The sequence below is a fragment of the Urocitellus parryii genome, chromosome 12 (assembly GCF_045843805.1).
Source record: "Urocitellus parryii isolate mUroPar1 chromosome 12, mUroPar1.hap1, whole genome shotgun sequence".
NCBI lineage: Eukaryota > Metazoa > Chordata > Mammalia > Rodentia > Sciuridae > Urocitellus > Urocitellus parryii.
Window position 1 is genome coordinate 43,871,216 of NC_135542.1, and position 26,679 is coordinate 43,897,894.

Consider the following 26,679-nt stretch of genomic DNA (forward strand, 5'->3'; position numbering starts at 1 on the left):
AAGAAATAAAAACTGCCAACAAATATACAAAAAAATGGTATCATTTATATGAAAAAATACCATCAGTCAATCAGGGAAACTGTGATTATCTGGTTCTAGTTTAAATGGCTATTAAAGATGCAGAGAAAAGAGAAGACATTCTCTTCTTTTAGCCTTACTGCTTTACATTTCACATGTAGGTCTATGATCAAATTTTTTTTTGTTGTTCCAGGAACTGAACCCAGGAGTGCTAAACCACTGAGTTACCTGCGCCGAGTGGTTTTATAGTTAATTTTGACACAGGGTCCATAAGTTGCTCAGGGTCTCTCCAAGCTGCTGAGGCTGGATATGAACTTGCAATTCTCCTGCCTCAGCCTTCCACATTGCTGGTATTACAGGTGTGCACCACCCCACTAGACTCTAAATCTCTAATCACTTTCTGTACTTTACATGAGGTAAAGGGTCGAGGTTTGCTATTTATTTTACCAAAAGTATAACCAACAATTTGAATACAACACAATTCATGAGATGACCACCTTTTCCCCATAGGCCTATAGGGGAGTCTGCCCTTAATTAGGAAACCATGTATGTTTGGCCTATCTCTTTATTCTATTTTGTTGCTATTGTAGAGTTTTGTTTTCTCTTCTTTAACTTCTATGCTAGATTTTCATTATATATTCTTTTTTTCTACTTTAATTTATAATTAGTTTTTCTTTTTCTAGTTTCCTGAGATAAAACTGAGATTGTTAATGTTTGGCCTTCCTTTCCCACTAAGGTATTCACAGTTATAAATCCCTCTCTTGAGAAATCCTATGGCAGTCTCCCACAGGTTTTGATTAATATGTTTTATGTACTTCAAAACAACTCACAATCCAGTAGTTTTGTACAGTGTTCTATAGTAGGCTGTTGAGGTTGATTCGTTTAATTACATTATTTAAATCTTATCTTGTACTTTGCCTTGGTTCTCTTAACTTTTATGGCTTTTTATTGAACCAGGAATTGAACCCATGGGTGCTTAATCACTGAGCCACATCCCCAGCTCTCTTTTTAAGTTGTTGATGGGCCTTTATTTTATTTACTTTTTTTTTTTTTTTTTGAGGTGTTAGGGATTGAACCCAGGGACTTGTGTGCGAGGCAAGCACTCTACAAACTGAGCTATATCCCTAGCCCCTTATTTACTTATTTATTTATGGTGCTGAGAATTGAACCCAGTGCCTCACATGTGAGGCAAGTGCTCTTCTTCTGCTGAGCTCCAGCTCCAGCACTTTTTTTTTTATTGTTGGTTGTTCAAAACATTACATAGTTCTTGATATATCATATTTCACATTTTGATTCAAGCGGGTTATGAACTCCCATTTTACCCCGCATACAGCTTGCAGAATCACATCAGTTACACTTCATTGCTTTACATATTGATATACTCGTGTCTGTTGTATTCTGCTGCCTTTCCTATCCTCTACTATCCCCCCTCCCCTCCCCTCCCCTCTTCTCTCTCTACCCCCACTACTGTAATTCATTCCTCCCCCTTGTACTGTTTTTCCTTTTCCCCTCACTTCCTCTTGTATGTAATTTTGTATAACCCTGAGGGTCTCCTTCCATTTCCATGCAATTTCCCTTCTCTCTCCCTTTCCCTCCCACCTCTCCTCCTTGTTTAATGTTAATCTTCTTCTCATGCTCTTCGTCCCTACTCTGTTCTTAGTTACTCTCCTTATATCAAAGAAGACATTTGGCATTTGTTTTTTAGGGCTTGGCTAGCTTCGCTTAGCATAATCTGCTCTAATGCCATCCATTTCCCACCAAATTCTATGATTTTGTCATTTTTTAATGCAGAGTAATACTCCATTGTGTATAAATGCCACATTTTTTTTATCCATTCGTCTATTGAAGGGCATCTAGGTTGGTTCCACAGTCTTGCTATTGTGAATTGTGCTGCTATGAACATCGATGTAGCAGTGTCCCTGTAGCATGCTCTTTTTAGGTCTTTAGGGAATAGACCGAGAAGGGGAATAGCTGGGTCAAATGGTGGTTCCATTCCCAGCTTTCCAAGAAATCTCCATACTGCTTTCCAAATTGGCTGCACCAATTTGCAGTCCCACCAACAATGTACAAGTGTACCCTTTTCCCCACATCCTCGCCAGCACTTGTTGTTGTTTGACTTCATAATGGCTGCCAATCTTACTGGAGTGAGATGGTATCTTAGGGTGGTTTTGATTTGCATTTCTCTGACTGCTAGAGATGGTGAGCATTTTTTCATGTACATATTGATTGATTGTATGTCCTCCTCTGAGAAGTGTCTATTCAAGTCCTTGGCCCATTTGTTGATTGGGTTATTTGTTATCTTATTGTCTAATTTTCTGAGTTCTTTATATATTCTGGATATTAGGGCTCTATCTGAAGTGTGAGGAGTAAAGATTTGTTCCCATGATGTAGGCTCCCTATTTACCTCTCTGATTGTTTCTCTTGATGAGAAAAAACTTTTTAGTTTGAGTAAGTCCCACTTGTTGATTCTAGATGTTAACTCATGTGCTATGGGTGTCCTATTGAGGAATTTGGAGCCCGACCCCACAGCATGTAGGTCGTAGCCAACTTTTTCTTCTATCAGATGCCATGTCTCTGATTTGATATCAAGCTCCTTGATCCCTTTTGAGTTAACTTTTGTGCATGACGAGAGAAAGGGATTCAGATTCATTTTGTTGCATAAGGATTTCCAGTTTTCCCAGCACCATTTGTTGAAGATGCTATCCTTCCTCCATTGCATGCTTTTAGCCCCTTTATCAAATATAAGAAAGTTGTAGTTTTGTGGGTTGGTTTCTGTGTCCTCTATTCTGTACCATTGGTCCACCTGCCTGTTTTGGTACCAGTACCATGCTGTTTTTGTTACTATTGCTCTGTAGTATAGTTTGAAATCTGGAATCGCTATACCACCTGATTCACACTTCCTGCTTAGTATTGTTTTTGCTATTCTGGGTCTTTTATTCTTCCATATGAATTTCATGATTGCTTTCTCTATTTCTACAAGAAATGCAGTTGGGATTTTGATTGGCATTGCATTAAACCTATAGAGAACTTTTGGTAATATCGCCATTTTGATGATGTTAGTTCTGCCTATCCATGAACAGGGTATATTTTTCCATCTTCTAAGGTCTTCTTCGATTTCTCTTTTTAGGGTTCTGTAGTTTTCATTGTATAAGTCTTTCACCTCTTTTGTTAGGTTGATTCTCAAGTATTTTATTCTTTTTGAGGATATTGTGAACAGAGTGGTTGTCCTCGTTTCCATTTCAGAGGATTTGTCGCTGATATACAGGAATGCCTTTGATTTATGCGTGTTGATTTTATAACCTGCCACTTTGCTGAATTCATTTATTAGCTCTAATAGTTTCTTTGTAGACCCTTTTGGGTCTGCTAGGTATAGAATCATGTCATCTGCAAATAGTGATAATTTAAGTTCTTCTTTTCCTATTTTTATGCCTTTAATTTCTTTCGTCTGTCTAATTGCTCTGGCCAGTGTTTCGAGAACTATGTTGAACAGAAGTGGTGAAAGAGGGCATCCCTGTCTTGTTCCAGATCTTAGAGGGAATGCCTTCAATTTTTCTCCATTCAGAATGATGCTAGCCTGAGGCTTAGCATAAATTGCTTTTACAATGTTGAGGTATGTTCCTGTTATCCCTAGTTTTTCGAGAGTTTTGAACATAAAGGGATGCTGTACTTTGTCAAATGCTTTTTCCGCATCTATCGAGATGATCGTATGGTTCTTATTTTTAAGTCTATTGATGTGGTGAATAACATTTATTGATTTCCGTATATTGAACCAGCCTTGCATACCAGGGATGAATCCTACTTGATCATGGTGCACAATTTTTTTGATATGTTTTTGTATCCGATTCGCCAGAATTTTATTGAGGATTTTTGCATCTAGGTTCATTAGAGATATTGGTCTGTAGTTTTCTTTCTTTGAAGTGTCTTGTCTGGTTTCGGAATCAGGGTGATGTTAGCCTCGTAGAATGAATTTGGTACTTCTCCCTCTTTTTCTATTTCCTGAAATAGCTTGAAAAGTATTGGTATTAGTTCCTCTTTAAAGGTTTTGTAAAACTCTGCTGTATACCCGTCCGGTCCTGGGCTTTTCTTAGATGGTAATCTTTTGATGGTTTCTTCTATTTCCTCAATTGATATTGGTCTGTTTAGGTTGTCTATCTCCTCCTGACTCAATCTGGGCAGATTATATGACTTAAGAAATTTATCGATGCCTTCACTATCTTCTATTTTATTGGAGTATAAGGATTCAAAATAATTTCTGATTATCTTCTGTATTTCTGAAGTGTCTGTTGTGATATTGCCTCTTTCATCCCGTATGCTGGTAATTTGAGTTCTCTCTCTTCTTCTCTTCGTTAGCATGGCTAAGGGTCTGTCAATTTTATTTATTTTTTCAAAGAACCAACTTTTAGTTTTGTCAATTTTTTCAATTGTTTCTTTTGTTTCGATTTCATTAATTTCAGTTCTGATTTTAATTATTTCTTGCCTTCTACTTCTTTTGCTGTTGTTTTGCTCTTCTTTTTTTTTTGAGAGAGGGTCTTGCAGTTTTTTAGGGCTTTGTTAAGTTGCTGAGGCTGGCTTTGAACCTGCAATCCTCCTACTTCAGCCTCCCAAATTGCTGGGATTATAGAATATTTTGAAGTTATCTTACTTACGTATATAAAAATTACAGTATTTTTTAAAGTAATTTTTAATATTGTGAAATGCTTTTTTTTGTCTCTTCTTGTGCAAAACCTATTTTGTTTGCTATTAATATTGCTTTACCTCATTTCTTTTGGCTTTTCCCCCATATTTTACTTAGAATTGTTCTCTGTCCCATGTAAGTTAAAATTAAGTGTCTTTTCCTAACAGAATAAAGTTGGCTCTTACATGCTTCTATCTAGACTAACAATCTTTTCCTTTTAGTTCAATTATTTATTCCATGTTCAATTAATATAATTATTGGTAAATCTAGCTTTAAGTAATTTATCCATTTATTTGTCCCATATCTTCTTATTTCCTCCTCGCATTTTGCCTTTATTTAATTGAGTATATTTATTTTCTATTCTTTTATTTGGACTCTATTATGTATTATTTTAACATTCTTCTAGTGGTTGCTCTAGAGATTGTAACACATATCTCTGATGAATTAGTTGATCTTAAATTAGTAATGTTATTACTTTAAAAAATGTAAAGAACCTTACAAAAGCTTAACTCCATATGCTCTTATCCCCCTTTAGTGTTACTGTCACGACACTATCTTGTTGCTGTTTTAGACAGCCAAAGCTATTTTATATCAACCCATAGATGTGCCTTTCTTAGGGATCTCTGTTCCTTCAGAAGTTACATGTTTCCATCCAGGATCACTTTTCTTTCACCTGAAGACATTCCTTAGTAGTACTTCTTGTGGACCAAATGTGCTGGAGAATTTCTTCAGCTTTTGTCTGAAAACTAAGACATTTCATCCTCATTTTAAATAGGTTATTGTTAGTTATAGAATTCTAAGTCGCAGGTTTTTTTAAAATTTAGAATTTTAAGTAAGATGATATTTTCTTCCATAAGTCCTGTTAAAAAGTCTGACTTCAGTTTTATTCTTGCTATGTGGAAAGTAATATTTATTTTTTCTCTTCCTATAATTTTTAATATTATCTCTCTGCTTCTGGTTTTTAGCTACTTGATAGTATACTGTGTGTTTAGGTGAGACTTTCTTTATAATTATCTAACTTGGTGTTTGCTAGGGTTTCTGAATTTGGGTTAACGTATTTTCTTTGCTTATTCTTAGTTCTATTCTATAGGGACTCCTCTTACACTTATATTAAACCTGTTGATTGTGCCCTGCATATCTCTTACTGTCTGTTCAGTATTCCTTGCTCAGTTTTTATGTTCTTTACTTTAGATATTCCCTCTGACCTCCTTTGAGTTCTGCTAATTTTATCCTTTGTTGTATAGTTGGCTGTTAAATCATTCAATGAATTCTTAATTTCAGAAAATGCACTTTTTTTAGCTTTAGAATATCTGTTAATTCTTTCTGTGAACTTCAATGCTATGTTGAAACTCTGCATTTTTTGTTCATTTTGTTTATTACGAACTCTATTTTCTTTAACTTGTTAATTATAATTAAAAAAATCAATCTGCTCTTTCTTGTAACTTATTATCTGTAAGTCTTTCTATTTTCCACTTTTAAAAAACTGTATCAGTCACATTTCCATGCTTCTTCATTTATCTGGTAACTTTTACAGCTTTGAGGTGTAAAATACAGATGGACATATTTAAAATAAACAATTTGATTAAATTTTAGCAAATACACACATCTATGAAACCACAACTGAAGATAAAGAATATATTCATCCTTTCCAAAGGATGTATTTCCTTTTGCTCCTTTGTAATATGTATCCTGTTTTACTACTCTCTCTTAAGGTCTCTATACCAGTATCCTGCTGTCTTTATTACTGTAGCTAATAGAAAGTTTTAAAGACCTTTACTTTTGTTCTTCCTTTTCAAAGTTGTTTTGGCTATTTTAAGTCCTTTGCATTTCCATGTACAACTCAGCTTATCAATATCTACAAAAAGCATGCTGGTATTTTGATAGAAATTGTGTAGAATCTACAGATCAACTTGGGGAGAACTGAAACCTTGATACTGAAGTCTTGATCCATGAACACCATATATCTCTTTGGTTTCCATTTCATAGGTCTTGCTTACTTTTTGTCAGATTTTTATCTAAGTTTTATCTTTTGATGCTATTATAAATGGTATTAGTAAAATTTCAATTTCTGGGGCTGGGGATTTAGCTCATAGCTCAGTTGGTAGATGTTTGCCTTGCAGGCACAAGGCTCTGAGTTCAATTCCCAGCACCACCAAAAAAAAAAAAAAAAAAAAAAAAAAAAAAAAAAAAAAGAAAGAAAATTCAATTTCTGATCATTTGTTGCTAGTATATAGAAATATAATTCATTCTGTCTGTATATTGATTGTGCCTCCAACTTTGGTAGTTAGTTGCACTTACTAGTTCTAGTGGCTTTTCTGCAGATTCCATCAGATTTCTGACATAGATGATCATGTTATTTGTGAATAAAGAAAATCTGATTTCTTTTCTAATGCATGTCTTTTAGTTCTTTTTCTTGACTTTTAGCCTTGGTCAAAACCTCTACTACAATGTTGAACAGATATGGTGAGCACAGATACACTTGCCTTCTTCCTAATCACAGGATGTAGCTTGATGTTCTGTGTAAAACAATAATAGAGGCTCCAGATGATATAATATTCCACCAAAGAGGAGATGTATCCTTTTATTAGGTCAGAGGCATGGTAAGGCATGGTAAGGCTGGGAGACAGCTGGGTCAGATTTGAGTTGCCAATTTAGTAAGGCTTAATTTATCTTTCACTCATCCTTGTTTCCTGCGTCAAAACTCAGAAAACAACTGAAATCTAAGTCATATGCTTAGTACTTCACACATATCTACTGTCTTGCCAACCCTCTACAACCACCAAAATTCCAGAATCAACAATTGCCTCCAGGGGGAAAAAAAAATCAATAACTGTCAGTTTACTTTAGGCAGGCTCTCCTATCCCTTGAAATTTCAAGTTAACTGTTGCTTCTATGTAGTTTTCCAATGTCTTCAAAAACAAATTTTTGTTATTTCCCTGGCTTTTTTGTAGTGTGCAGTGAAACCAATGAGCTGTCATGATGTATCACTTCTCTACCCAGAGTACAATTCCTCACAATACTTTTATATTTCTATCTTTAATGATGGGATCTCTTAAAAATAAATGGTAGGGTCCACATACCAAAATGCAATATAACTTCTCATTCTTCTGGTTGTACATGATGTAGAATCACACTGGTTGTGTAGTCATATATGCACATAGGGTAATAATGTTCAATTCATTCTACTAGCCTACCACCATATCCCTTCTCTTCCCTTCACTCCCCGAAGCTTAATACAAAATAATTTAGGTATGATGTGTCAAAATGCATTCTACTGTCATGTATAACTAATTAAAACAAATTTTTAAAAAATGGTAGGTGAGAAGCTACCAACGATTCTTCAGTGGAAATTTAAATAAAGAAAGAGTAAAAATTAACTTCCTAATTTGGTTAAAATGCAGAGGTCCCAAATGACAAAGATGTTCCAAACACATAACATATCTTCTAAGTATTCAAATGAAGGGATAAAATTTACGGTACTAAGAGTAATAAAAGTAATAAACTATTTGAAAAATTTTCCCCAGATTAGAGTGAGTAGTTGTTCTTGAACTGACTATACAATTTTTATTGCCATATCCCCATATCCCACCTTTAATACATATACCTATGAATGAATCCATAGCCACAGAACCCACAAAGTTGAATGTGCTTTGTGTATTCAAAAGAGGCCAGAGCTAGGAACTACTTCAGAAATAAATAATGCAAAGACAATTACATTAAGCAGAACCTTCTTGGTTTCCAACAAAGTAACTAGAGACTATGGACTTTACACAATGTCTCATATAATTTAAAATGCTGTGTAAAATTTTTTAAAAGAAACTAATGAAGTAGAAAGACAAGATAGTCACTTGTCAATGAAAATAAAGTTCGTAATTATCTGCCTAAAAAAATAATGTGGTTGTCTGGGGGGAAAAAAAAGCAAAACTAAAGTTAGCAGCTTTATTCAGTAAAATACATTTAATTTTTATCACAATAGAAAAAAGATTATCCTTAATTTAGAAATACGTTCTTCTGTTTTCCAAAGACAATAGCTTAAAGCTCATGAATGTTTAATCAAAAGAAAAGCAGCTAACTTTCCTAATGATCAGGACGAAACAAATTAAGATACTTACTGATATAGTAAGAGTTTCATTCTTATGGTCAAAATTCATTTTTCCACAATAAGCTCGCTGAGATAGTAAGTTGTCAAAGTACAATTTGCATCGTAAAGTCAAACACCTTAAAATGAAGAAATTGAGCAAATTAAAAAGAGGAAAAAGATATATAAAACTATATTTTCAGCATGATTTAAACAAAGAGAAATACACCAAAATGTTAATCTTGGTTGTCCTTTTAATAGGTGAGTTTTAGGTGGTTTCTTTTCTCCTGTGTTTTTATACCCATTTGTGTTTCCACAGATTTAAGCAAAGAGAAATATATCAAAATGTTGACATTGGTTGTCCTTTTAGTAGGTGAGTTTTAGGTGGTTTCTTTCCTTCTGTGTTTTTATATTCATTTGTGTTTCCACATTTTAATCAGTCCATTTACTTTTATAATAAACATCTATGTAATGAAGATGTCATCCTACATTTAACATACCCCATTATACAAAAGCTAGTTCATATGAATGTCAATCATTTGACTAATTTATGGAGACATTATTACCCTAACACATAAGACATAATTATTGTCCTTAAAAGAATTAAGCTCCAGAGGGGTTGGTTAACAGATTAAACTATAGATTTGCCTATTTCCTCCCAACTTCACAGTATCAAAAAGGGTCAGGGCAATCTCTTTATTGCTATAATAATGCTTTATACAATGCCTGGCACAATGCAAACTCTGATTGCTTCTCTATATAGTAGGTGACAACGTACTATAAGGAAGAACTTTCCTTCTTTAATTTCTTATTTACTTATCTACCTTTTTATTTAGCAGGTTGGAATTAGAAATTATTATTTTACTCATTGATTTATTTTACCCATACCACTCCTTATTGTCCTTATTTTGATCTTCACCTTTGTCTCAGATTTTGCCAATGAAAGCCCCTTCAAATTGGCTCCTATGTTGTTAAATTCATTCTCTCTCTCTCTCTCTCTGACACACACACACACATGATTTTAAATGCTTTCTTTCCTTTTTAACACAGTAAGAGGTTCTCTTGTACCTTCCCTGCCCAGGTCTGTAACTAGGCATTTTTCCATGAAACCCTGATTCTTTTTAGCATAGAACAGTATTTAGAAAATAAGGTCTAGGTAGTAAGTAAGTGGCTTTTTTTTTAAAAAAACTATCTTTACTCATTGATTAGTGTAAGGTTTATTTCTTCAGAATAACTTGATTTTTTTTCCTTTTCCATCTTATTCCTTCCCTAAACTGCTTAACTTCCCATACAAAGAAATACTGACAGTTTGCATTTTCTTTTGCTACCACAGCAACCACTACTAGTTGGTTTTCAGAATTCCCTGTTCACTTTTTTTCTTGCAGTTATAATATGTATTCTTCAATTGCTTCCACTTACAGGATGTCTACAGACTATTGTCATGAAATGATAAGGTTATCCACAAACAACTTAGAAAATTTTAATAATTTTTATTCTCCTCCTAAGACTAGGTAAACAATATCAATCATGTCATCAAGGTAATAAACCATAACAGCAATACTTTTAAAAAATAAATAAAAATTTCTGGATAATGATATAAAAATAAAATACTCCACTTGGAAACACATAGGTAGTAATAGAGATTGGGTTTAGACTTTTGTCTAAAACTAACAACCTAGATAAAATATATGAAACAATAGTTTTCAGACTCTGAATACCAGATAGCACAGGCAGCTAGAGTCAAAAATAATCTCTGAAAGACACAAACTGATTAAGCCCTGTGAATATCCCAAACTCCTACTCACTGAAAGAGTAAAGCCTGGTATCTTCTTGTTAGGAGACAGAGCTGGGAGTCTGGGGAACAGAGGACTAGAGAGGAGAGGATGGCTCACAGGGAGAACTACAGAGATCTACCATGGTTTTGCTCCAGTCGTGGGTTGATTACTATCAGTGCACAGGTGTGAAGACACTAGTGACCCTGGGAAAAGAAAGCAGAAGCATCCTGGCTTCCACAGAGCCAGGAAGAGTTCATGTTCCCACTAGCAGGAGTGAATAACCTCATAATTCACAAGACAGAGTATTCAGAAAGAGTACTGCCTTGAGGTATTAACCTCAATTAAAGGTTGCATTTAGGCCCACCTTTATTAAAAGCAGCCCCAATGGGATAAAAATCCCATTTAATTCAAGTTTTAATAATACATCTATAAAATGAAAAACACAATTATGAATAATGCCAACACAAAAGAAATGATAAATGTCTCATGTGATGGATATGTTAATTAACCTAATCAGATCATTACACATTGTCTACATGAATTAAAATGTCACACTATAACCTATAAAAATACATTACTACTGTGTAAATTAAAAAAAAATGAAAATACACTTCAAAACTAACTTATATGTTAAGAAATTAATCAATTATATTTTTCTTTAGGGGTTTATCTAAATTTCTCCATAAGTAATACAGCTAGATATATTTTTATTTATTTTATGACCTTAAGATTATAGAATTTTGGATATAAAGATAGTTAAAAAGCATGTTACTGAGGCAATGCTACTGATAGAAATAAGTTGGGAGGACTAGGGCTGCCTTGGATCCAAATATATCCAGAGTCATTCCTCCCTATCAACTGTCCTCTTTTTAATTCTGCCATCTGTGACATTAGCTGGAGTCAATCCATTGCTATGAATCTGTGTGCATGCATCTCTGAATATGTTGTTCATATCCATATTTATTTATTCAACCAATGTATACCAAGTGCCTACTATATTTGGACACAGTTGACACTGAAGAAACAAAAATGAATTAAACAGTGTTTCTGCATTTACAGAACTACGTCATTCTAGTAGACCATGGTAAATCAAATGGGATACTGCCTTAGCAGGTCCCACCAAACTCTTGTATCCTCTTAAGACCAAACCATGTCAAAGGGTAAAATAAGCTGTTTCAGAACCAATGAGTTCTCATTCAAAGAATCTATTCAAGCAATGAAAGTCATCTAAGAGTGAAGGATACCTAGCACAGTTGGATAACTTGCTTGCTATTAAGGTTCCTTCAAATTAGAATTCTTTGATTACAGAATTCTAAATGGCAAGTTAAGTACTATTTCTATTACAAATGAATCACATAACGTTCTTTTAACTTAATTTTATTATCTATAAAGCATAATGTGAAAAAAGAAAACACAAATATGTAATATATGCAAGTAATATTTTTTAAATATACTCACCTTCTAAACTGTTGATATGTTTTGTATCTATGAGTCATTATTTCTTCTAGTAATTTAATAAATCTTTTTAAAGTCCTTACTTTATTATCCAGATCAAGGTATGTTTCTCTTGCTTCCTGGTACTGCCTATTTTATGAACAAAACATTAAGTAAGTAACCATCATTCACAAGAAAAGTAAATAAATCTCAAAAGCATTTAGCTGGGAGAATAGGAAGGCAGAAAGTATGGTGAGTACAGTAGCAGCTTATCTCCTAATTCCCAGTCAAAAGACACCTCTAGAATGAACAGGTTCCATACAACGAATGTGTTACACTGAATAAGAATTCAAGCTACAAAGAAAGTAGAATAGGAGGAGCATACAGGTGGCAGGTCTCAGAGATATCAGCAAATACCCACCTTCTCAAAGTGAAGGGGTCACAGGAAAGAAGAGTTTCTTTGGTGAAAAAATGAGGGGCTCAGGGAGGATGGATACAATTCAAAGCACATGTACATGTATGGAAAGATCATAGTCAAAACCCACTAATTTGTATAATTAATGTGCTTTAGTTATTATAATATAAAAAAAAGATCAGTGGAAAAAAAAATGTTTCCCTTAATGACAGATGTCAACAAGGGAACAGAAGAACAAAGGGCAATATTAAATCTCTCTACCCTGAACAAGATAAGATCAAAGAGTCAGAGAAGGAAGGCATGGCTACTCAGAAATGCTATTAGAGAAGGCAGTACTGACAGCCTGATACTGCAATAAGAAAGACATAGATCCTAACTACGTATAAAAGGCAACCCTGGCCTAGGCTCCCACAGTTATTCTTCACAGCCTTCAAATAACCAGTCCAGGTAAATTCAACTGATTGAAAAATGAGTTACAAAAAAATATATAGACAAAGATATTTATGGGAAAAAAATGGCTGTGAAAGTACAGCAAAATTCTATAAACAACAATAACAAAAACTTACTATAACAATACTCCATAAGACAGATAAAAATTTTAATTAAGCACTGTAAATTAAAGGGAAAAATGATATAAGTACTGGCAGGAAAAAGTACCTCCTCAAAGCAGAAATAAAATACCTCAAGGGCTGGGGTTGTAGCTCAGTGGTAGAGTACTTGCCTGGCGTGTGTGAGGCACTGGGTTCAATTCTCAGCACCATATATAAATAAATAAAAATAAAAGGCCCATTGACAGCTTAAAAAAAATAAAAAAAAACCCTCAAAAAATCACAAACATAAAATGGTTTGCCAAAATGATAAAGACAAAAATATCTAAAATTTGTATAACTGAAGACCTCAAAACAATAAAATAGAAAATATTCAAAAGATAAAGGAAAATCTAAAAGACTTAATGCATACAGAAAAGGAAAAGCAATCACAGAATCTTACATTCCAGACAAACTGCAGGGCTTTAAGGAAAAGTGCAATCATAAATAAGATACTCAAGAGAAAGTCAAAGCCAAAGAATTTACATTATACAAAATTATCCTTTAATATATAAAACTAGAGGAAAATACTTATCAATCTGCAAAAACAGCCGATATTCATATGTGCCATTTTGTAGGAAACAGAACAACTTTTCAAATGGATGCATTTGAAAAACAAAAAATCCATTCCTCACACTAAACACAAGAATAAACTCTAGATAGAGCAGAAATCTAAATATTAAAAAAAGAATATATGTAAGTTATAAAAATACATAAGCGGATGCTTCCATAATTTAGATGTAGAGAAAGGCTTTTAAAATATTTTACACCAAGCTAGCAGTGGAGGTGCAAGCCTGTAATCCCAGTGACTCAAGAGGCTGAAGAGAATCCCTAAGTTCCAAGCTAGCCTCAGCAACTTATTGAGGCATTGTTTCAAAATAAAAAATAAAAAGTGTTGGGGATATGGCTTAGTTAACACTTATCGTTAAGTGTTCCTGGGTTCACTCTGATAACAAAAAAGTAAAATAAAATTACACCAAATCCAGATACAATAATAACAAAATGAACTAAATAATCTTTTCATGGCAATAAAAAAAAAAAGAAACCATCCCAATTTTAAAAACTCAAGACAAATGATGAACTGAGAAAAATACTAGCAACACATAGCTAGTATTTCTCATCCATATTATCTAAATATGCTCTTAAAATTTAAGGGAAAAAGATTTTTTAAATGCTTAAAAAAGTGGGAAAGAACAGATAAATCAAGGTATAAAAATAGTTTTTAAATATATGAAAAATATTTTGATTTTATTCATAACGATGGAGTGTGATTAAAACTACATAAACATACTATTTTTTAGTCAAAGATCAGGAAAACAACTTATAAACTTTATATATATTCTGTTGGCAAGGTCATAGGAAAGCATCCTCCCATGCAATGTTGGCGCAAATGCAAAAATGGTTCCCAACCTACGGAGGGGATTTAGTGACATCTGACAAATTGCTCCTGTTTTCTCAATCTTTTTTTTTTTTTTACATGAGAAGTGTTTCATGGTGTAACAGCTGCAATTTTCTGTAATTTAACCATTCTTCAACAGTTGCACACTATTTTTAATTTTCTGGTGTTAATAAATAATACAATAAACATCTAAACACAAACTTTGTTCTATTTTATACATTGTTATAGCAACAAAATAACCTGGCTCTGTTGAAATTTCAACATTTAGACACATATTGCTTAAATGCTTCTTTGAAAGATGGTAATAATAACTAATACACATCTTTCCTACCTATTTTGTTTACTAAGGATTATCTCACTAGTTCAGGGTTGGGGTATAGCTCAGTGGCAAAGCATAGCATGCATGAGGTCCCAGAATCCATTTCCTAGTACTACACACACACACACAAACTAGTTCAGCTACAACTATATGCCTTAGCAACACTTCATCCAAAAATGAAAGACCTATAAACATTTTTTTAATGTCTTGATAATATGTCTGGATTATATAATAAACCAGAAAAGCTATCAACCACTCTTACCTCATTATTTCCTCTCGATCTCCATGACTAGCATGTTCTGCCTGTATCTTTTGTCTTAATCGATTAATTTCCTTGTCTAGAATTGATGCAGACTTTTTTACTTCTATTCGCTCTGGGCAGATCTGTCTTGCTTGTGACATTTTCTCCTAAGAATACAGGAGTTTAACATCTTTTTATTGTTTTGTTTTTGAGACAGGATCTCATTGTGTTGCCTGAACAAGCTGGGATTGAACTCATGATCTTCCTGCCTGGGCCTCTTTTGTAGCTGGGATTATAGGTGTGTGCAATTAAACTAAACTTCAGTATCTTTAAAATTCTTCTTTTATAAGATAATTCATTATATCATTTTTGCCAAAATATGAAAAATAAAACTCTGAACTTACGTTCAATATTTGTATTTTAATTACATTTAATATCAACATTATATAAGTAAACTTTATATTAAGGGCACAGTTCAGAGCTGTTATAAATCTTCAAGAGAATATTACAGGGCTGGGGTTGTAGCTCAGAGGTAGAGCACTTGCCTAGCACTGGGATCGACCCTCAGAACCACATAAAGTAAAATAAAAACACTGTGTTCACCTATAACTAAAAACAACAACAACAACAAAAACAGAATATTAAATTCACTGTATATAAACTTAAAAGAGCAATGACAAAAAAAAGTCAGCACCCAAGGACCTGAGGTCTGACACAACTTTCCATGTGCTTTAGGATGCAATCTGAACACCAATGGTATTAAAAGCACACATACCAAAAGACCCTATTATTTGTAAACAATGCAAAAATAAAAAGAACTTTTACATACAACACTTATTTTATACTTAAAACCTTCTCTATTACAAGTATGAATAGGGAAATGATTAAATTGTTTTCCTTAAGATTATAAAGGCAAAACTGGAATCCATTTAGTTTACAAGACTAGCTTCAATTTATTCCCTAAAGTCAAGGCTGCTGCTTAGTTGTCAACAAATGTGACTAACAGGAGCTAAAGTGGAGCCCAACCCACACCCCAGAGTCTCAAATGAAGGGGTGCCTTTTTCTGATAGTATGCTGGCCAAGTAGGCAGCTATATTAGCCAAGTGAGTGCCATTTTATCAGCCATGTATACTGCTATGGGATAGAAGGAGTCTTATCTATTCAGTCCTCACACTTTGAGGGTCCCTAAGCCTCTTCTTGTGGTGATTCATCCAAACACCTGTTAATCTATAAAAGACAGAAATTCAACATTTGTCTGTTTTCAGAAACATGACATTAGAGAAAATACACTTTAATAATCATGAGTAAGGTTACAATAAAAAGATTAACATGAAATTTAAAAAGTTATGGTTAACCTCCAGCTCCTTTACTTTCATGTCCAGTTCTCGTTTCTTTTTATTTAAGGTATCCAAGTGTTCTTTTTGTTTTTCTTCATAATGCCGCTTCCCTCGTTTTTGATTATCCACTTCAGCATCAGCAAGGTTTAATTCATCCTGTTTGAATAAAAACAAAACAATCTATAAAGATTAATTTTAAAAAATTTTCCAGTCCAGGTATAAAATTAACAACTCAGTAAAATGGGTAGGATTATGCTGCATGAAGAATAAAGGATTAAGAGTTTATGTTCACAACATGTCTGAAGTAAGGTGTTTCCCAAAATTAAGAAATCACTTTATAGCCAAATTTTTATAAGAAGTCTCCATACGTTATGATACATTCAATTATATTTTTTGTAAGTAAGGTAGTTTATAGAGAATCATTTGCCTTAAAAAACTTAAAATAATGTAAATGCTGGACACAGTGGTACCCTCTTAATTTGTGGGGATATATTCCAAAACCCCATGGACATTAATGAACCTTATATTGCTGTTTTTACTACACACTAGGCACAAGAGATTAATAATAACAAAAGAATAATTATAACAATATACATAATGTCAATGTGGTCTCTTTCTTGAGTCAATACAAGTAGTATTTTGGACTACAGTAGACCAGGGTAACTGAAACGAAAGTAAGTGAAATTGTGGTTTAGTGGGGACTAGTGAAAATAATCCTAGAAAATGCACAAACTACGGTAATAGAAATGAAATGGTGGTTATCTAAATATAAGGGTCAGGAAACAGGGAGGGAGAGATTAAAAAGGAACATAAGAAACTTAAGGGCATGAAAGACTATGTCCTTTTTTCTGATTGTGGGGAAAGTTTCACAGGTTTATAGATGTCAAAACTTACCAAATTGGACATTTACATATGTGTATTTATTGTACATCAATTATCTCAATAAAATGACTTTTTAAACGCTGATAAGAACCACCAAATAAATTTTAGTTAGTTTAATCAGTTCACTTGTATTTTTGAGCTGATATTGGTCAAATATACCATAATCATGTTTAGCATCAAGAATCATAGCTATACAGAGACAGAAATAAACAATCCCAAATGATATCATAAAAGATATTCAGAAAAGGAAATAACTATCCTCATCAGAAATCAAGAGACCCTCCTACAGACAATGTATGTTCACAGGCTGAATGCAGATGCCATTTCCTGTACAAAGGATTTAATTTATAACAAAAGCACTATGTTCGCAAGTGTAAATCAAAATAACTAACTGTTCAAACTGTGTGTGTGTGTTAGGGGGGCAGTCCCTAGGCTAAGACTTCAATGACTACATATTTAAGTACAGCATTCTACATCTGTACTACCCCTCATCATAAAATGAAAATCCTAATCGCAAAAAGATGATTATATCTGGAAGGTGCTAATATATTGTGATGGAATATTCTGAGGAATCACATTATTACCTAAATCCTCTTGGTCAGACTGTTCTTGACAGCTAGTGTGTCCTGACATAGAGAAGGAAAAAGCCTCCTGGCTAATTACATGCAAGTTTACTAAAGGACCCACCTCCTACCTTCAATGATCTGAAGCCAAGGTTAAGAGCTAAGATCAACAATTCTTATTGCCTTCTGCCCAGTTTCTGCTCTTGAACTTATTTAAGGACTCCTAGATCCAAGAACTGCTTTAACCTAGAAATCCCTAAAAGAACAGAATACAGCTGGGGTATACAGCCCTGTGATGGAGTGCTTGCCTAGCAGGCATGAGGTCCTCAGTTTCATCCCCAGCATTGCAAAAAAGCAAACACAAAACAAGACAAAAGTAACAGACAAATAGCTATTCCTCATCATTTCTCATTTTTACTTTTCCTAAAACAAATAATTTACATGCTAAGTTTGCTCTTTTCTGTATTGAGTACATCATTTTGATTAAGTAACCCTATTTTAATTATCTATGGGTATAATGTTCAATTTTTCTTACTTTTTAAAATAATTTCACTGTTAATTCTGGAGTCCTGAATTAATTTAACTTTTTCTAATATTGAAATTCTTTTTTTTCTTTTTAAAGGTACTGGGGATTGAACCCAGGGCCTTGTGCATGTGAGGCAAGGACTTTACCAGCTGAGCTATATCCCCAGTCCCTATTATTGAAATTCTTAATGTTTATTTATTCTATTTATTTTCTTTTAAAAACTAATCTTATATTATTTTCTATTCTTAAATATTTGGTCTTTTAAATTCTTGTTTCTTATAGTAACTATTTTCTCATTTATCTTTCTCAATATTATTTTGAATATGTTTCTTTCTTTCTATGCTACAGTTAAATTTTATAATCCTCTTCACTCATGTATCAGCCTCCTTTCTCTTTTTATTCTTCTCAGCCTAAAAAGAAAGAAATTCAGTCTCCTTAGTTTATAGAGGCAGGTAGGAATCCCAGTTAAACATAAGACAGCTGCAGGAAAACCACCACCACCACAGGGAAGAGCTGTTCTGGGCAGTTCTACTCCAACTCCCTCACATCTTTTCCCAATTCTCCAAATTACGTTTCTAAAATTTTCAATAAAGACAAGTAAAGTTCCTATACTGTAAATTCTTTAAAATTTTAAAAATATCTAAATACATTTTGATTCAAGGGACAACTTCCCTGAAAATTAGGGTGATATCAATATAACTTTCTCCCTTAAAAATACACTATTACCTCTTCTGAGAGTCTCATAAATCAAATTTGAGGTTCTGAAATGAGTTATTCATAAATATAATGACAATAAGCTACTTGAGAACTAAGTTATTTAGCAAGATGGAAACTTTACTTGTTAAATACTTTTATTTCCTTAAATGTAGTCTCAAAGAGCTTATGCTAAAAACAAAAAATTAACTGACTTTAGCCTGGTATGTGCTGAGATATGCTGATAAACAGGAGTTGGGTAGAACTTTATTTCAATTTGTGTTTTACAGCAATTAATCCATTATTAAAGGAAAGGAACGGACAAAAGAACAGGTGAGCACAAGTAACGGTATATATGTGTAAAATGTCCCTGATTTTTGGTCCTGGGAAAAAAAATATATCACAAAATAAAGAGGCAACAAAAGCAATAATTGTGAGGGGGAAATAGAGAGAAATCTAGTGGTTTATTCTCCTACAGGCAAAGGTGTTTTATAGTAATTGAAAAATGATGACAATCTGGTTCCTACCACTTATAACATGTGTTTATGTTTATGCAATAAATTATATATATTCATAATCTGGTTATATTTATATTTAATCAATAATTCTGACAGGGTAATATCCATAAGAACACTTTGGATATAAAACTAAAACATAAAGTACAGAACAAATAGGATAACAGTGATAAATACCTTAAGTGGATCTGCTAGCTCTGACAGCTGATTAATTTTTAGTTTAATTGCATCATACTTGTTTTCTGCTTCTACTTTAAGACTTTTATGATGTTCCAAATTTTCTTTTTGTTGCTCCATGTTTTTCTCAACCATTTTCATTTTCATTTTATTTTCTTGAGCTTCATCTTCCTGATAACATTTAAAGATTACAGAGTTAATAGACTTTTATCAAACAGGGGGAAAAAAAGAAACAATTCTGTGAGGAGAAACTACAGACTATAGACAAATCGTATCAAAGATAAACACATGAGAATTTTTTCATATCCTTAATGGTAAATTAGAAAGTAAAAAAAAAAAAAAAAAAATAGAAGTTCAAAAATAAGAAGGAAAGATATTTAGTAGATAAGTCAAATGATATTCTGCTTGAGATCATAATCAAAAGGACTAACTTTTATCTACTAACCTTTTTTTAAAAAGGGGATACATATAAATATATTTACCTTATGCCACACAATGTGTTAGGTGTTACCAAACTGAAGACATAGTCCATGCCTTCATGAAATTTAATCTATCAATAAAAGGTATTAAAAGCAGAAAAATAAAAAGTGGAAACATTTCTAGTAAAAAGCCATAGCAAATGCCATGAGAATGAAGTTTTGTCAGCATGGGACTTTGCTGCTTTGTTCACTGCTTATTTCTCAACATTTAATATCCTGCCAGATAGGCAGACAGACACTTAACAAACAATCACTATTTTTTAACAAGATGCGAAATTTATCTTACTGTTTACTGCAGCTCAGAAAAAAATAAGCTTAATGTCATAAACGAATGCTGGAACAAGATAAATACAGAATAACGAATACATGGAGAATTAAAATGGGAGCCATTAACTTAGGAAAAAAGAAAACAAGGAAGGAAAGGCAGAGAGAAAATATGAATGACTCAAAGGTGGTACTGCCATCTCTGTCCACTTGTACTGATGCTGTTTAACTGGAGTGCCTAAATGGGCCACTATACAGAAGCATAATTAAGTTTGTGATGAAGTTTTTATTTCATGTAGCAGAAGACAAAATCAACTATGCATAAAAGTTATCTACACAAAACACACCTGAAGTTCAGGTAGTTTCTAACATAATTATGAGTGGAGATAACAATCATAAAAAGTAGCTTTAATTAAAGGATTAAAAAAAAGCTGAGATTTGATGACCATTAACCTATATGACAATTTTATTGATTAACATTATATTCAACTGAAGAGTAGAATTTTACCAAGGTTGCAATATCTACAGACTGATGTTCTTCTATATTCTCAAGTTCCCGAATTTCGGAAATACTTTTTCTTATTTTCATCTGAAAGGAAAGCATTCAGAATTTAATAATAATAATAGGAGGAGGAGGAGACAAAACACTTGGAAAAGATAACGAATGCATTAATCCATAAAGCTATATGACCCAGAAAGATCCCATAATTGACAAAAGGGGTACCTTAGTAATAAACAAACCAAAGGAAGTTAGAAAGAAATTCTTCCATCATCATTCTCATTGCTAATCCGTTCCCACACACAATAAACATAAAATTAATCCATCTTAGAATTTTAAAATGATGACATTTTTGAGTACACTAAGTATTTTTCTGAAACACACAAACTCTCAATTACTCTAACCTAGTGATTCTCAAACTAAGATTCAAGTAACCCTCAGGCATCCCCAGACCCTTTAAGAAAGTCTTCATAGTCAAAATTACTTTCATAAAAACACTAAAGCATAATTTATCACTCTTATGAGCATTTTCTCATAATTGCACAGGTGGTTGTGATTTATAATATCACAAGGGTCTGAATGCAAAAATTGCCATAAATCAAGTGAATTTTATAAAAACAGACATTAGAAATTACAAAAATCTAAAAATGCCAATCTTCTCACTAAATCTTTTTGGTTTTGAAGAATATATTTTTCATATTATTTTAAATTCATTATTAAATATTCTTAGTTTTACACTTAGCCAAAAATTTTACTTTAATTTTTAAAGGTATAAAAGTTGATAGATATAATCCACATAAATGAAAGCTCATTTAAGAATGTAAGGGCTTAGGGGCCAAAGTGTTTAAGAACTAATTGAAGTGACAAAATTTCAAAATAAACTTTAAAGTGTTAAAATGAGAAAAACAAAATTATGTTTTGCTTTTTACCTTTAACTCTTTATAATGTAGTTGGCATCTTTTAAGAAGATCTTCATTGTGTTTAGTATCCTTTTCAAGGGCAGATAGATGCTGCTGAAGATTTACTATCTGGGCCTTCTTATTTTCAACCTCATTTTCCAAGTCACTTGATCAAGAAAAGATGAAAAAGTACTTTCAATCTATTTCTCAATATAATAAATATTTTAGATTGTTACAGAAAAGCTTATTTGTAATAACTTGTTTACAAAATCCTCTTCCACTAAACCAGTTTATAATTTGAACAAATTATTATAAAATACAAATCTATTATAACAGAAATGTGATTATCTCCTAAACTGGAGTCAAGTTTTACTTATTTCCTTAACAATATGTCACATGTGCTATGAATGTGTGCACAGTAATAGGAAGAGGTAGAAACAGAATTAAGACATGAAAAACCAGGAAAAAACTGTCACACAAAAATGTCAATGTGAGAGTACTAGTACTACATATTCATAGAACTATGGAAACACAAAAGTATGTGTGAGAGAAGAGACAACTTTATTGCATTCTTTAAAGCTTTTATAAGCTCTGTCAACTAGGGGAGAATTAAACAACAACAACAAAAAATACACAAAGGCAGAGTGATGAAAACGGATATAACAGCTCAACATTTTCAAGTGGAAAAAAAGAAATATGCCAAGAATGCATAAGGAGGCAACAGAGTCAAGTGGCTTTTGGAGTAATCTTTCCCTGCCTGACTGATCCAATCTTCTGTCTGAAACCTGTGTGCCTGGAGACAGAAAACCATCTTTGCAGTTATGAACAACTTTTTCCTGGTTGAGAGAGTTGGCCGAATTACACTGAAATGCATATTTTCCCACATTTTAATACCTCTGAAATTTGAAACAATTTTTCAGTCCATGCTTCAATATCACCTGCCCTTTGTTCCTTTCAGTTGCTAGGTAAAACAGTACATAAACTATATACTGTTATATAAAATTCTACCTTGGTACAATTTTCAAATTAAAAGAAAACTCACTAAATGTCAGCTGAATAAATGATGAATGATAAAAATGGAGCCAGATGCAAAGCTTTAATATGGCTCCTAAGCATCTAATATAAAATATTTACTTCATCATAAACAAATCTATATCATTATTAACTAACAGATATTTTGCTAAAAACCAAAATTTACTAAGTAAACAAATATGGAACCTTGAGACTAAACAAAAAATAAAAACAAAATGATCAAAGACTAATGTTATACAATGTTCTGAACATCAGCAAAAATTCAAGAAACCAACATAACTCATTCAAAAAACTGCTGAATATGACAATTTCATTCTTTCTAGATAGGACTAATTATTACCATTTTTGTACAGTGCTGCTCTTTAGTTTTTAATTCAGTCTTACGTGGAGAAAGAACATTTGCTACCTCCTGAAAGATATACTAAACCCAAGCTACGTTGTATGTGTGGGACCAGCACGCTCCCTGAGTATGTACCTCATTCCCAATTCATACTCTGCTTTGTCTCTTTCCACAGCAGATAACCATCTAACCTGACCTGGCTTTCAAGTAGTTTACTTCTCCTTGCTTAATTCAAGCTCCAAGAGAGAATTTCTGTGTACTCTGTTTTCAGATGAACTTTGTGCCTAGATTAGCGCATGGCATGGTAGGTCACATTGGGTGATCACTAAATATTTGTTGTCTGAACAAATGAAAGAAAAAAAATTGAAAAGCAGACTTTTAAAAAAGTCTATAAAAATGTTATTATTTTGACAACTTAAAAAATGGAAGAAGTAACTTTTTTGGTGGGGGGGAGAGATGGATACTGGGGATTGAACCCAGGGGTGTTGTACCACTGAGTTCTGTTTCTATTTAGTCACTCAGGCTAATCTTGATCTTGCAGCTCTTGGATCAGACTCCCAAGCCCAGGTAGACAATATTTTTATAAAATTAGTAATTATACTAGTAATTATTCTGAAAGCTTGCTTACATATTATGTGTACTTTTATAACTCAAAACCACATTGGGATAATGAATAAAACCAATGTCACAGCACTCAAGCTGCTGGTCATTCAACTTTTTTCTGTTGCTAAATAATAAGTTTTACTAAACCTTTCAGTACCTATTATTTTATGCTGCTTTCACATTAAAATGATGAGTATTACTTGAAAATAATACTCAACTATTACAACTAAACTCTCATTTTCCCTAAACATACAAGTCAGTTAGAATACGTTGCTCCATTTTCTTAAATATTTCTTTTATTTATATTCTGTGTTATACTTAAGTCATTAATAAAGGCAAAACCTATCCATTTATCAACTGAATTAATTCAGGTCAGAAATCATGATTATTTATGGTACAAAAATTATTCATGCATGCTCTTGAATCTCATTAAGTACATTATTAGTTTTTTGTATAATTTCTCAAGTTTGTCTCCTTTAATAGCTCTATTCTTCTAGGCATGTGTTCTAACTGTGTTGATTGATGTTCTTTCTAGAATGGTACAACTCAGAGTACCAGTCAGAGACATGATAAGGAGCATTAGCCACAATGAAACCAGCAAATGACCCTGAGAAAAATCAGCAGAACGAAATGGTAGACACAGTGATATAGCTCATTTACATTTTTATTCTTTCTTTCTTTTTTTGGTGGGGAGTAACCAGGGATTGAACTCAGGGGCACTCAACCACTGATCCACATCCCCAGCCCTATTTTATATTTTATTTTGAGACAGGGTCTCACTGAGTTACTTAGTGCCTTGCCATTGCAGAGACTGGTTTTCAACTCACCATCCTCCTGTCTTAGCTTCCAGAGCCACTGGGATCGCAGGTCTGTCAACCCATAATTTCACATCTACTTAAAGGATCTTATAAGAAGCTAACATCAAGATAAGTTACAGTTTGTTGTTGAAATAACTTTAATGAATGAAATGAATGAAACTGAAGCTCAAAGGAAGTGGGAATAATGCAATAAAGATAAACTTGACTCACCTTATTTCAGAATCCACATCTCTGCTTAGGAACTTAGGTCGTGTATTTTCAGATGAATAATAACGTCCTGCAAAAACTTGGTCACCATCAGCAGTAAAAGCTTCTCTACAATTTTTGGGTGGCTTTTGAAACTGCATAACTGCACGAGCTACAGAATTATTCTAGAACAATAGAGGGGGAAAATACATTTTTAAAGCAATGTCAAAGAATTTCCAATAGGCACAATTTTAAAATATTACCTGTCTTTATTATTTTAATATAATTCAAGTTTTTTTGAATGTTCAAATGCAATATGTCATGAAGTTAACATAAAAATTTCAAAAACAAGTTCCAGATTCAAGGAATTAAAACTATATACAGTCACTAAACAACTGAAAAAATGCTTTATGATAAATTGGTAGACTTTATTTTTAAATTCTAATATTTAAAATATTTAATATCCATTTCAAATTAAGTTATTTTAAGTAACTTTTCACATAAATACATTTACTTTAGAAAAGTTCATACAATAAGTTTTTCTAAATGCTATGAATGGCTAGCAAAATTTAAGAAAAGATCAGCATATGAAATTATACAGAGAAAGCCTGGAAATACTTAAGCCCTCGAGGAAATAAAAAGAAGATGAGGCTTACTCAAGGCCCCATAAACCTCTCTAGGGACAGACTTTCTGAGCAAGGCTTCGTTATTTATTTTCAAGTATATTTCTAAAACCTGAGAGCCAAACTCACAATTATAGTAGAAATGTTCATGGGTACATATCTGGGATATCAAAACCTTTATTTTTTAATTTCCATTAATGAGAAACAATTAGGTTGTCTCAATTACAGATTTCTGTTTTAAATTTTCTGCCCGCTGCTCAGCAACTTGTCAATAGATAAGACAAAATATGATGATCTAATCTAACAAGTATACAAAAATACATGTACAGTTGGAAAGTAAGTATCATTTAATTTTCACAGAGCACAAAGGTATAGGAAAAAAATTTACAAAATATCAAGTACTTTATTTAAAAGGTAGAGTTTTATATATATATATATATATATACATGTATACGCACACACTTGTATATGTATATATATATATGCAAATAAAAAATGAACTTGGCAGCAAATCAAGAAAAAAATGAACCAAAAATGTTACAGTACTGTGTACCAAAAGAACAATATTTATTTGTGACATTATTTCACAAAGAATAGTCCAAAGTTATAAAGTTACCCAAGGCAAAAAAACATACAAGCCAATTAGTTCTATATTACCCTATAGGTTTTTCTAGCATAAAGTAAAATGGTGAAACAAAATTTTTCATGATAAAGAAAGGAGTTTATAAAGCCACCTTGAGTTTTGAAAATTTTAAAGTAACATAAAATACAAGCATCTGGTCTTACTTTGATTAGCAGCACTGTCTCTATGCCCCTCATGTCGATTAGGCTATTAGCAACAACTGCATTATCTATTTCTAAAGCTGTCAGAACTGTTGGGAACTCTGGATGATGAGCAGCTCTAGGAGATAAAAGAGACAAAACTTAACAAACTTTATAATTATAAATATGTGTGTAAATTTTATATATGTAAAAATTGTACATATTTAATGGGAAAGATAATCAGATGAAAAAATATTTGATAACATCTGTAAACATACCTGCTTAGTTAAATTTAAAAATCTAAATCTAAAAATTTACTTAGTTAATATCTATATAATGCTATGTGCTAAGCACTGTGCTAAGCTTATTACTTAATCATTCTCTCCATTTTTTTCCCAGATGAGGATGCTTCAGAGTTTAAGTTCCCTATTATCATAACACTAGCGAATAAGACTGTGCAAGGACTTTAACTAGGCAGTATAGATTTTAGAATTTGGATTCTTAACCTTTAAGCCCTTTTGCTTATTATAATGGTTAAAA

General features: G+C 32.8%; 1 protein-coding gene across 2 annotated transcripts in view; it reads right to left on the reverse strand.

Annotated features, from left to right (window-relative positions):
* Smc6 (structural maintenance of chromosomes 6) overlaps window positions 1-26,679 on the reverse strand; it is a 74,747-nt gene that overhangs the window by 8,044 nt on the left and 40,024 nt on the right. For both annotated transcript variants that reach the window (XM_026403371.2, XM_026403452.2), the window contains exons 16-24: window positions 26,164-26,278; window positions 24,779-24,939; window positions 21,806-21,941; window positions 20,886-20,966; window positions 19,635-19,805; window positions 16,297-16,434; window positions 14,963-15,108; window positions 12,005-12,130; window positions 8,806-8,911 (exon numbers count right to left, since the gene is read on the reverse strand). In XM_026403371.2, coding sequence (XP_026259156.1) covers window positions 8,806-8,911; window positions 12,005-12,130; window positions 14,963-15,108; window positions 16,297-16,434; window positions 19,635-19,805; window positions 20,886-20,966; window positions 21,806-21,941; window positions 24,779-24,939; window positions 26,164-26,278 — 1,180 coding nt within the window. The remainder of the gene's footprint in view (window positions 1-8,805; window positions 8,912-12,004; window positions 12,131-14,962; window positions 15,109-16,296; window positions 16,435-19,634; window positions 19,806-20,885; window positions 20,967-21,805; window positions 21,942-24,778; window positions 24,940-26,163; window positions 26,279-26,679) is intronic.